Source organism: Dermacentor andersoni, chromosome 7, assembly GCF_023375885.2.
Source record: "Dermacentor andersoni chromosome 7, qqDerAnde1_hic_scaffold, whole genome shotgun sequence".
Taxonomy (NCBI): Eukaryota; Metazoa; Arthropoda; class Arachnida; order Ixodida; family Ixodidae; genus Dermacentor; species Dermacentor andersoni.
This window is the reverse complement of record NC_092820.1, coordinates 147,154,864-147,167,896: the sequence shown is the minus strand read 5'-3', so window position 1 is coordinate 147,167,896 and position 13,033 is coordinate 147,154,864. Positions and strand designations below refer to the sequence as shown.

The 13,033-nt window shown below is 47.7% G+C and overlaps 1 protein-coding gene across 4 annotated transcripts in view; it reads right to left on the bottom strand.

The window, feature by feature from the left end:
* Positions 1-13,033, bottom strand: part of LOC126534485 (ninein-like protein) — a 496,791-nt gene that overhangs the window by 25,638 nt on the left and 458,120 nt on the right. For 3 of the 4 annotated variants that reach the window (XM_055072238.2, XM_055072241.2, XM_055072240.2), the window contains exons 9-15: positions 12,306-12,454; positions 11,270-11,410; positions 10,129-10,303; positions 9,080-9,196; positions 8,441-8,533; positions 6,775-6,958; positions 541-618 (exon numbers count right to left, since the gene is read on the bottom strand). In XM_055072238.2, the coding sequence (XP_054928213.1) occupies positions 541-618; positions 6,775-6,958; positions 8,441-8,533; positions 9,080-9,196; positions 10,129-10,303; positions 11,270-11,410; positions 12,306-12,454 (937 nt within the window). The remainder of the gene's footprint in view (positions 1-540; positions 619-6,774; positions 6,959-8,440; positions 8,534-9,079; positions 9,197-10,128; positions 10,304-11,269; positions 11,411-12,305; positions 12,455-13,033) is intronic. The other variant, XM_055072242.2, reaches the window with a different exon arrangement.

The window sequence follows — 13,033 nt, the reverse complement described above, 5'->3', positions numbered from 1 at the left end:
ACGGCAGTTATGGAAGACAGAAGAGGAATGCAGACGATGCAGACGGCGACGGCGGCGGCGGCGGAAGCAGACGACGGCGAAGAACGGAAACAGAAGAAAAGAGCAGAAGACAAGTAACCAGACAGGAAGCTAGAACAATGAAAATTATGGCCAGCGACGGAGCGAGCCGAGCGAGAATAGAAAAGAAGCAACGAGAGAAAGAACAATAAACCAAATAAAGGCGGAGAGATATGAAAGGGTGCAGTACGAAATGAACGACCCCACAAAATGGTTGAACCAACTCAAGCGTAAGTGGGCTCCAAGAAAGGCAGAGAGAGGGAGAAAAAGAAAGGTATATTATAAGGAAGGACGTTAAGGAGCTTCACGTTCTAGCCTCCTTTTCTCCCCGAACATAATGTCGCGGGTAAAAAGAGGCGAAGACAAACGGAGACCCCTCGTGAAAGCGAACGGGATTATGAAGTAAGATATGGCTGAGAAGATAAAGAAGTAAACGTGCTCAAGATTGAGAGACAGAGAAAGAAGGAATTGAAGAAACCTTACCCTCAGAGCCAGTGCTCGCGGAGAAGCCGGCTCGCTTGCGAATCTTGCCGGCAATAGGGATGTCGTCATCCGACTCCTCTGCGGTGCAGGTAGGGGTGGGCCAGGAATACGGGAGAAATGGGGGAAATAGGGATTGGGAAAGTGGGGAAACCGGGAGCAGAAAGACAACGAAGGCACTGAGTAAGACACCAATATGAGGTAACAGAGCGTGAAAGACCATACAGATCAACGTTCGCTTCATTTCGTTTTTTTTTTTGACGTTTTTGACACGTCTGCAGATCACTCGTTTCCTTTCACTGGGACGGTGTTAGGTGAGAGGGTGTTAAAAAATGGAAGAATGACATATTTACCGACACAAAAAGACTAATACACTATAAGGATAGAAACCGACGACGACCTTGCTGTGTGCGAATCTTTCTTGCGGTAAATGGCGACCAACTATGCCAACAATATGCTCTCGCGATGGTGCGGGATGGTGTAAAAGCCGTTTGCGCGTGAGGTTCATAGACCATGAATTTAGCGAACGGTACGAAGCTCTTCCTCGACTTCATCGTACGGAGGGATGGATGAAACGGTGTGGCGGTGTTAACAATATTTACCTAATGGAGAATGGCACCCTTCCCTGACTACTCTATTCAAATGAAGAGGGCCCTGCTGTAAGTAACTCTTACAGTTACTGTATAGGCTTCTTCAGGGACCTACAATGAAGCCTACACAGCAGCCCTAGTAACGCTCCCCGATGATTTGTACGCGACGAGAAGTCGGTTGAGAAACGTCCCTCTTTTTGAGCGTGCGCTCAGAGCAACCGTTACAATATTTCCCCCCAGAAACCGCGGAGGCGCGCCATAAAAGAAAAAGAAAAAAATGAAAACGCAGCGATTGTTTCGATCGATAGGCCGCGTTGGATAACCTACCTCGCCACTGTAGTAAAATCTGATTACCTCAAGCAGGCTCGGGGATTGTTTATCACCGTCTATATTCAAAGGGATTGCCAATCGAAATCATCATGATTAGGGAACCTGTTTACCAAAGTAGAGGGGTAGAGCGTTAAGTGAACGAGCGTTGTAAAATAAGGGGTAAGTATACACACACGAAAAAGTTATAAAACAAAAACAGCGCCACTATAAATGGACAAGTTGTGCTGTTTTCGTTCAAAATACAATGTTGCAAACTGTTTTCAAAGAAAAGAACAAGATAAATCTACCAGACGAGTGCTACTAGCCGACTTCTGCTACTCGTTGCATAGCTTGCATGCAGTTGTCTGTTTCCACACGCATGCTGCTGCAAGGATGTTCCACATTCGACGCCATGAACATGAGTGGCGCTGGCTAACACACCCACTACAAGGCTTTAGTACATGCATACAAATTACCCAAGGAAGCGGACGGGGGGGTGCAGCCACCGCAGTATTGTCAAATTTACGAGCATCACGAGTGTCATGCGGAGGTAGCAAGTTCGGGAAGTTGCCCGTTCTTCAATTGTTGTCGCAAATTCAACTCTCGCTGAAAATAGGTACGGTCCGAAACACACCGTCTGTGATGCGCTTACCCCTGAGCAATTACTTCCTGCGAGAGCAGCCAACGGGAGCATGGCCTTCGAGATTGGTTGAGGACACCGTCGCTGGGGCGTAGATTTGGACACAGCCTATTAGTGCTGCATTTCAGCCCGGACCTCCCCCCCACCCCCCTGAGAATTTTTTCTTTAATTAGTCCCATTCTTTTCTTGGCTTTTGTATCAGTTGAGTTCACATCGCTGCTGCTAAAAAATTGAGCCCCTCAGTTTCTCCGAATTCTCTATCCCGTCATAACGTCAGTAAATCACAACGAACGGCTGTGCGAGTAAATAAAAAAAAAAAACAAAGCGGGATATTTCAAGCTTAAAGTTCGGAAACGCAAGGACAGCCATGAAGTTTGCCGTGCTGGCGTTACTATAATAAGACACAAAAATAACTTAGGAAACATAAAGGACGCCGAGATTAAGCGCCAAGGAAACATGTCACCAGAATTTTTACGGAACTAACTAGACGAATGATGCCTATAAATAACAACGACAGCAGCCTGCGTCCTCCAGGGTGAAGCAGAAAAGAAAAGAAAAATTTGAATCATTCGAGTTCCGGGGTTGGGCAAGGACGCGAAATACCGTAGCTTTGCTGCGTGTGGTTAACTTATTTTATTTTACTAGAACACGTTTACAGAGCGTATCCTGATAAATCAAGAAAAAAAAAAGAAAACAACGACACGGTGCCACCTCTGCGTCGCAATGTTCCATGTCGTCTGGAAATGACGAATGTGACCCAGGGGGCGCTCAGGTGCAAGGTTCTCAACGGCGCCGCCTCGTGAGGGTTGAGAAAAATTGCCGCGGAAAAAAGAAACGAATAAAGAAAAACAGTGTCGGCGGTGCCAATACAATTTCGTTCGCTAGCGCAGGAAACGTATGCTTCCAAGCAGCACACGACTGTACCGTACTCCCAAGTGAAAAAAAAAAAAAGTGAACATGCATATATAGAATGTGGTGGCAAGCAGACGACATGGAAAAAAACAAGAAGGAAAAAGCGAGGAAGAGAAGCGCTGTGGGTTAACGCAGACGACAATCGTGAAACAGACGACAACAGTGATACAGACGACGAAGCAGAAGTGCTGCAGTTAGGAAGGAGCACATACGTACACCGTGACTAAAACAAAAGCGAGAGTTCTAACGAAAGAAAATTGAAAAATAAAAGCAGACAACGTAAGAGCAGAAGTCGTATGGATGTGCAGAAGCGTATACGGCGAGCCAAATATAAGCAGCAGTTAAAGCTGACGTAAAACGTCAAAGAGAGACATTAAATACAGATAGATGAAATGAAGCCGCAAATACGAAAGGAGGTACTGGCCCAATAAATCGGGCGCAACTTCCGACAAAAAAGATGAAAGGAATAAGGGGGAAAGGGGAAGTGTGTATATGTGTGTGTATATATATATATATATATATATATATAAAGGACGTTTTCCGTCTTCATTTCACGCTTGAACGATGGCTCGATGAAAACCGCGGAAACGTGCTCGCCGGAACCGGAAGCGTGAACGCACACCGAGGATGGAAGAACCACGAAACACTGCGGCTTTTATTGTTTATTATTTTCTTAGCATTCTTTTCTTGCCCTCTGGCTTCTTTCGATTTGTCTCGATTACGCTACAGGTCACGCGGAGGGGTTATAATGAACGAGACTGCGTCGTCTGTTATTTCGACTCGTTTATAACTCGAGAGGCATAGCAGAACAGTGTGTCCCAGCAAACGTTAGCCAAGTTCGTAGAAAAGCGACGATATACAAAAAATTACACGCGGAACCTCCTGTAGGAGTTATCTAAATGCTGCTTAAGTGTTTGCTACAAACCGCCTGCTGTTTCGTCGTCATATGCTTTCAGTATTTGGTGTAATCGCGAGAAACACTGCGAAATAATCATGAAATGGAGAAGCGCGGTTGCACACCGAAATGTTAACTGAGACCAGAATGAGACGACGAAGTGAGAGGCGAGTAGTAGCCATATTCACACATGTTATGTACCATGGTGAGTTTGGATGGCGCTGCTGCTTCGTGGAAGAAGAACACTGGCCGATGCGCGCTGTAGTACGTGACGTAATTGGACAGTGCATACAGTGTATACAGTGGAACAGTGGACTACGTGACGTAATTGAACAGTAGATGCCTCCTCTCGATGCGAACCATAATTAACCGCACTCCGGCGGCGGCTACGTACGGCGCGGCCGCGCGGGCCCTGTCTTGAACGCGATCTGCGACGGGGACAGAGTGCTGATAGCTTCGTGTGCGCTGTGTCCTCGCCGCTTGGTTCGCGTTGATGCGAGAGGCAGCACGAAGGTCAATTCGGACGCTGCTGCGGGCCCTATCTTGAAAGCGATCTGCGATGGGGACAGACTGTTGATAGCTTCGTGTGCGCTGTGTTCTCGCCGCTTGGTTCGCGTTGATGCGAGAGGCAGCACGAAGGTCAATTCGGACGCTGCTGGGGGCCCTATCTTGAACGCGATCTGCAATGGGGACAGAGTGCTGATAGCTTCGTGTGCGATGTGTTCTCGCCGCTTGGTTCGCGTTGATGCGAGAGGCAGCCCGAAGGTCAATTCGGACGCTGCTGGGGGCCCTATCTTGAACGCGATCTGCAATGGGGACAGAGTGCTGATAGCTTCGTGTGCGATGTGTTCTCACCGCTTGGTTCCAGTTGATGCGAGAGGCAGCACGAAGGTCAATTCGGACGCTGCTGCGGGCCCTATCTTGAAAGCGATCTCGTCTTACGTGACGGAAGGACGGACGGGTTCCCTCGTTGTATAGGCATAGAAATGCTTACGCATTTAAAGAATCGCGGTGCAATACACGATTGCAAGACTTACGGTGTTCGGTCGTCAGTGGCCTGACGATATAACACCGTAAGTCTTGCACCGTATGTTTCAAATCTTTATTTTCTGTTGACATCTTGGCTAACTTTAGTTGGAACACCCTATATGGCACCTACTACATTGAGAATAAGGATCCTATGTCGTTATGAATATTGTATATCAATGTGAACATTATGTACCATTGCGAGGAAAGTACTCGTATGGGTTCCGAAATTTCAGTTAACTTTTGACTCGGTCACTGACACTGTGTAATTTCTTATACGCTAAGTGACTAAAGTTTTAGTCGAACTCTTAATTATAGCATAAGTGCCGTCCGAATTTTCGCTCCTACTCACAGCTCATTAAGGCTTCTTTTCTTCCTTCGAGTATTGCCAGTTCCAAGTTTTTAATAACATATACGAGTTGTTTGTTATCTTGCGAGGAGGTTCTAGACAATGGTTCTTTCGAGTGAGTACTCCCTGTCAACTACAAAACAACCTTTGTTTTCAATCTCCGTTTGTCAATGTCATTAAACCTTGGAATGGCCTTCTATATTGAATTGTTAAAAATCAAAACACGCTAGCATTTACAAAAGTGTCCATTTGCATATTTTAAATGTAATCGGCACGGTTTACTATATGCAAGCGTAATATCCGCACGAGTTTGGATGTCATGAATCGTTTTAGTCAGGCCTAATTTTGATATGCCAGTTATAGTTATAAGAACAAGCCCAAGTAATCGTGTTATCAGGCTATCAGGCAAGTTAATATGAAAGTTGGAGTAGAACTTCATTGCACATTCCTCCCTTAACATTTAATAACATCGATGGTAAGTGAAGTTTATTAACATACCGCCTAACGACAAATAATCGAAATATCCAGGCCGGCGCAATTTCTACAATCGCTCAGAAAAAAAAAGAAAGAAAAATGACGGTTAAGAAGGACCGTCAAGAAATAAATATCATATAACAGTTAGAGTGTCTAATGTATAGCATACGTAATACGGTTATCTGCGAGAAAAAAGAGAGTACTTTACTAAAACGGAAATTCAGGCTAGTTGGACTTCTATGACAGGAGAATCACCATGCATTTGACAAGGGACTACCGCAGAAACTGCTGCAGTCCCTTGTCTCAAGCGTTGTAATTCATTTGCCAAGAAAAAAGAAATTGACAAGGAAACTCGAGCCTGAGGACAAACCCTGCAAGATCTGTTACCCCGTATTATAGAACGCTCCTTCACAAGAACCTCGACTCGAGAAAGTGCAGTGCCACCTCTCCCTTTCCACTGAGATTGCCACTAGAGACAGAGGGGGGCAAATCCTGGTCGCAAACATTGTGACCACGTTGCTCTAGGTTGCTACTCAAATGCACAGGAACGAAGTGTTTCTCAAGCGACTTCTCGTCGTGGGAATCGCCGATGAGAGTTAATAAAGCGCAGTGTCGTATTGCCTACCGTTCCCACTCGGTTTGGGGATTGCTGGCTCACAAATCTAATTGGAGTGCTCATCGGTTTCGTGAGGAGATAATCTAGGGACGATGAGTGTATTAGCGGAAATAGAAGGAAGGGAACAGACGGATTACGGCAACGTCGTAGGCACAGGTAACATTACGAGGTAAAGCAAGGAAAAGCGTAGTGCTGGCTAATGATATGGTAACACGTAACTATAGCTCACACGGGCCAACCGACTTTCGCAAACTCCGGTTCACAAAGGGTTGGCGTTAGCTGTCAGCATCGTCATCACCGAGGAGTCGAGGAACAGCTTCGATTTCAGACCAGCTAGCGAATACGAGGGTTATTAGCTCGGTGGCGAGTTCTCGACGTTGTACCGGACGCCCGACCGGGCCCCGACCATAGCCGTCCGTCACTCACCTGACGAGGAGGCCTCGCTGCCTCGACGCTTGAGACCCCCCTGGCGGGAGTAGTCGGACACCCAGGAACCCGAGCGCCGGTGCCGCTTGCCGTGCGCCGAGGAGCGCGAACCCGAGCCGGAGTTGAGCTGCTGGCGCAGCGTCTCCAGCTCGAGCGTCAGCTCGTCGTTGCTGTCCTTCAACTCCTGCGCGCATCGAAGCGGACGCAGACAAGGACAAAGGAATCAGTCGTTGTCGAACGGGAGACGCCTCGGTCTTCAGTCAACGGTTACGTGTCCCACACAAGTGAACTCATCCCATTGTCTTCCAGACTTGTCTTACAGACAAGTACTTTTATCTTTAATTAACGTACGTCGCTCGTGGTGGTGGTGACTGTCTAACGTCGGTTGTGCTTCTCTAACGTCGGCCACAGCTTCGTGCACAACCACTTCCACAGGGTGGAATGGCGGCGGATTTTTCTTTCTTTTTTTTTTTTTTTTGATAGGACGCGCGCGCGTCGGCAAGTTCACCGCTGATTCTGAGGCACCCGTGGCCAGCGTCTGACTAGGCTTCGACGAGCTAGAACGTATGAGCGCATGTATTCCCTAAAATTTGCTCTGCTACGGAATGAACTTGGCTTGATGTGGAGGGCGTTATCGGAAGTTCACATGGGCGCGCGTCTGTCAGCGTTGCAGATATCGCACTGTTTCCTCGTTGTCCCCATCGAACGGCCTCTGCATATCTTAGTAGGACAATCAAATTTTCGCAGCGCCTCCTGGCCAGTTGCTGGCTCCCGATAGACCAGTGGGCGCCCGGCGGTGGGGGATCGAACCACGCACCTCCCACAGGCGAGCCGGTCGGCCTATGGAGTTTCCAACAACAATTACTGATGATGATCTGTGCACGGATTTGTCCATTTTTCCTGCTCGCGGCTACAAGCATTCTTGTCGCCTTATCTATCACGCTTTCCATTTCTAAATTTCCAAGAAGTCACGTTTTTTTTTTCTTCTAGGCGCAGGAAGGCGATATGTTTCTGAGCACACGCACATTCATTAGGAGTAGCTGCATCCGTAAGGGTACTGCATTGTTCAAGACGTTACATTTGCGAACTTCAAAAACCGTTTGACAAAAGAACGACGAACGCTAGGCAAATCCATCTACTAGCTAGCCATCACGTCATGCTGGCTGAACCACCATTCTTGCGGCTCCCCTTAATACTCGCGCCGGGGTTCCCACTAGTAACGAGCGTACGAATCTACGCGGCATGCGCCACTTGTCGGTAAACGTTATGTCAAAACAATAACGTAAAGAAGCCGAAATCAAAACAAAATGCGGCCTCGTGTTGTTAGGTTTGTTTGTTTGTTTCTGGTTGTTTTGTTTTCTTAACGTTCGAATGTGACACTTGCAACCATTAAGGGCTCATACAAGGGCGCTCGTCGACTTCGGACATCATCGCTTTGTGATCAGAAAAGAAATATTTATTCGTCGACTGATTGATGAGAAAACGCGATGGAGCTCAGGCTGGAGACACGAGGGCCGAGAAAAACAAAAAACCACGGCGTCTCTGGGCAATCATCAATCAGCGATCTCACGTCGAGGCGGCCACGAAAAATGGCGCCGTCTCGCACCATGCGTACACGGCGCCAAGACGACGGGTGGCGAGAGCGAGAAGTGTGCAGTTAACTTGCCTTGTTCTGTTTGCGCATGACTTCGAGTTCCTGCAGGATCTTCTGGTAGTGCTCGTCGTTCAGGAACGTCTGGCCCGATTCCAAGTCCGCAATCTGAGGGGAGAAACAAAACAAAACACACACACAAAAAAGCCTGAAGAAAAAAAAAGGAGTTGTACAAGTTATGTTCGAGTTTCGCGAATAACGAGCCCTTTTCGGTGTCCCCTAACTATAAAGAAACAAGTACGTACCACAGCTTCGCTCACGTTTGTGGCCCCTCCATGCTCATGAGGTCGAGGATAATGCCAACGACAGAGATTTGTTACAGTAAGCTCCAGAAGAGCCTGCTCTGCATATTCCCCGTCAAGCTACGAGTGTGAACTTCGGCAAAACCTCCAAATGGAAATATTCAATTGGAAGTTGCAAGGCGTCATTATTCACCGAACTGAGTATCGCTAAAGCGGCATCCGCGCGTTCCTCTAGAAAAAAAAAGTAATAAGTCGATTGATTTATTGATTGTGGAGTCACGCGGATGCTAAGAAGTTAAGCCCGCGGCTCACGGTAGCGTACAACATGGGTGCGCTTCATTTATACGCGAAAGACGAGTCGCATAGTTCCAACGGCCGAGTTTCGACGTCGGCAGAAGTGTCGTCTGCTTACCTTCTGCTTCAGCTGGCCGACGCTTTCGAGTTCCTTCTGCTGGCTCTCGCCCAGACGGTGGAGTTCGCGGTACCGTTCCGAGTACTCCTGCAGTTCCAGTTCCAGACGGCAATTCTCCTGGAAACCCGGAAGCGGCCCGATGGTCATGCGACGCGAAGGCCTTTCCGTATCTATATATGTTTATTCAGTTCATATTCATGTGCTATCACATCATATCCTCACGAGAGTTCTTTTACACTAAATTCAACGTTTCGTTCCATCAATTTTGAATATTCGTTCAGGAAGGATTACGTAATACATTTATCCCGGACATGAAAATCGAGAAACGAGGGGAGAAAGCAAACCACTCGGTCTACGCAAGTATGCGATGACCTGCTACTCTGCACAGAGTACGCCGCACCAAACTGCCAGGGAGAGGCAAGAGTTCTTAAGGGAAAACATTAGTTCAGCGAACTCCCGCAAAGGTACTTTCGTTCGCTCACACTGCGAAATCGTCACAGTGTTCTATCACGGAATGAAAACTACGCCATGCTTGCGCTTTGTGCCCAATCGGACATAGCGTACACATCCTGCAAGGCGGTTGAACCGACGGAGGAAAATTTCAACAGCGTGGCGAAATTTGTCGCGTTACGGTATACCATCCTAGGCTGAACGGGACAGACAATGAATGCGCACCCTGTCTAAATGATGCGTATGCGAAAAATAGAGGGCACAAATTGAACACGACATCCGAGCACGTGTTGCCCTCTTGCCCGACCGCGGAACGTAGTACTGGGGAAGGGGGGGGGGGGGGAGTATTTTGTAAGAGTCCATCTGGCAGACTGTCCGTTTCGGCCGCTGCTGATTGGCTAGGGCCGCTCTTCTCCTCCTCGATCCTACAGCTGCATCCAATCAGCAGCGGCCGAAATGGATAGTTCACTAGGTGGACTTTTCCAGAATACCCCCTCCAGATTGAAGACATCTGGCGAGAACTAGACCTCTCCAGACATTTCGAAAAAAAGAAAAGTCAGGCCTCAGTCAAGCCCCGCGACCACGTGGCCGCGACGCACCTGTTCGAGCGTGGCCAGCTGCGCGCGCAGCCGCAGTTCGTCGGCGCGCAGCGCGGACAGCTCGTCCTCGTTGCGCTGCCGGAGCCGCGTCAGCTGCAGCGTGGTGGTCTCCCGCTCGCGCTGCAGCTCCTCGGTCACCTCGCGCAGCTGCTCCGTGTGGCGCTTCTCCAGGGTCCTGCACGGGGCGGATATGTGCACGCGTATAGTCGGCATATATGTATAAACAGGGTGGTGTGTCTCAACTGTCACGCATCAAGATTAGTAAAGATATGGAAATGCCACGTAGGCTGGGCAGAACCAAGGTAATTGTTGTTTTGACGTCGCTTAAACCTACTCAAATTATTTTTTTTGCTTTTACATTCCGCCTAATTACATAATTAGTCTTAATCAATATTTATTCAGCTCCTCGATATTATAATTAGATGAAAAGTGTCAATGAGAAAATTGTGGAGCAACAACAACTCCCCGATACGCCTTTCTGTTCAATACGTGCTACATAAAAGTGTTTTTCCGAGCGTGAAAGAAGCCCGCGAATACAGCACTTACGGCGCAGCATGCGCTGTAAAAAAGGTAATTAGTGACCCTTCTTAGATAGTGGTGCATGCACTTCGATTAATCGTGCGGGTAATGTCCGCCTCTTTGAGTAATCAAACTCAATGACTGTAATCATGCTACCGGCTGACAAAGGCGATTTTAAAAATACCTGCGAGGTCTAAAAAAAAAAAGGACACCCTGCGTAGCACTTTACTGCGCATTGACGATGTCACAAATGAGCATATACGTGAGGACGACCCAGAGCTCGCGGCTGCAGATGGACCTCATATCTGTAAGTGCCCTTGATAAGTCAAAATTTATGACAGCAGAATCGTCACTAGAAAAGCCTACAACCCCCCCCCCCCCCCAGGCTTCTCAATACAGAAAAAAAAAGAAAGAACTTGACAAAACGTTAGCAAACGTTATCATTCGCAAACCAGCCAGACACATGTAAATGAAAACGGTTGCATTCTAAATCAGAAGTTACATCGGTAAAGATATTCTGAGAACAGAAGTTCAGTTTTCCTTCTTTTTTCTGAACGATGATGCCGCCACCGAGTAGACATTTGGCGCGAGAAGCAACGCTCGAAATGCGAGCCGAACTCACAGCAGCCGGTTCTCGGAGGCCTTCTCCATCCGGGCGTGGTGCTCGTCCACTTCCTGGGCGATGAGCGCGGATCGCGCGTTGGCTTCGGCCACGTTTACTCGCAGCCGGTCGCGCTCCTCGCGAGCCTGTTCGAAATTGGTCCTGCCAAAAATAAAGGTGGCAGAGAGAAAAAAAAGACGCGAAGGGATTTTAACGACAAGAAAACTAAGAACAAAGAAACGTTGCGCAGATACCACCAAACGTGACCGCCTAAGTAAACGTAGCTTACACTGTCACGAGCCACATTGGTTAGGCTAAGTTAGGTTTTGTTTTAACCCCGAACTTGCTTTAGCTAACTTTTGTCCAACGTAACGTAACCAGATAGGTAAGGTTTGGATCTAACCTAAACTTTCCAGTAATGGTTCACAAGAGCGTGAGCTCCGCTCCACCTGTTTTGACGGTCACCTTCGACAGTTTTTGGCAGGCTGCCCCTCACCCGGGCGTGTCATCGAGACGCAAGGACGTGCGTTAAAAAAAAAAAGGACTTTGTCGTGAAAGTGCGTCTCACTTTTAGCCGTGTATATCTGTGTTACACAACAGGCAACTGCCAAAGGTGCCCTCCTCCCTGCACGCACCCTCCTCTCCCCCAACTTCCTCCCCTCACAACCACACATCCACCTTTATCCTCTCCGCCTGGTTAACCTCCTTGCCTTTTGCTTATCTATGCCCTCTCCCTCCCTCTTTCCTCATTGCCCTAGGCACATCTTCATCCCCACAGTCAACTCGACACTGCAGTCACCGCAGTAGATTATATACATTTCTAGTAGATTCTCCACAGATTCTGCAGATTCTCCACAATTCTCCTTATTCAAAATCCTTCGCCGAACATTCACCCCATCCACGGTCTCTATCCACGGTCGTATCCACTCACCACGCGATCAAAAACCCTTACAACTCCACAAGCAGAGCTTTGATCAAAAATTATATATATATATATATATATATATATGCCAGAGCTGACACTGAGGCCAAAAAAAAAACGAACGTGGCCACTCACTTCAGGTGCTTGAGCTCGTGCTGGTACGAGGCGAGCGCGAACGCGTACGTGGTGGACGCGTTTCCGGCGGCCACGGACGCCATCTCTTCTTCCAGCTGGGCCGTCAGGTCCTGAAGGCTCACCTTCAGGTTCGGGTTGAAGCCCAGTTGCTGCGCAAATATGAAGGAGTGAAAGAAGAAAGGGCGAATGCAGACTGAAACGTAATGCAGACGCCACGAAATCTGCATATATAGTGGCGCGTGGCTTAAATTTCAGCCCAGCCATCATATATTCGCTTCTTGTGTTAGCAGCAAAATACGCATTCAAGTAAAGGCGTAACCAAATAAAATGTTACGTTATTTCGTTATGTCCGATAGTGCCTTACATCCGTGTTCTCTATATATCGAGATTTGATTGCAATGAATATCGCAGTGGGTGCCCATGGCAAGTGGGTGACCATGATACGTGCCATGAAATGACTACGTTACTGATTAAGTAAAATAATGTCATTAAACGTGAATTTGCCACAAGCTAAATACTCGGAGAGACGCCAATACCAATATCGATGTAGTGGCTTTCTAATGTTGCACGCTTTAAGCAGATTATATATTATGCAGATATATACACGGATTCAGAATTAAGTCGGGAAAAAAATTCACCAACGATTACGATACTCCCTAATGCGAAATTTGAGCGCAGTTTCTATACGTGCGGTCATTTCGCGATACATTGGTTGGCGCGGACAATCT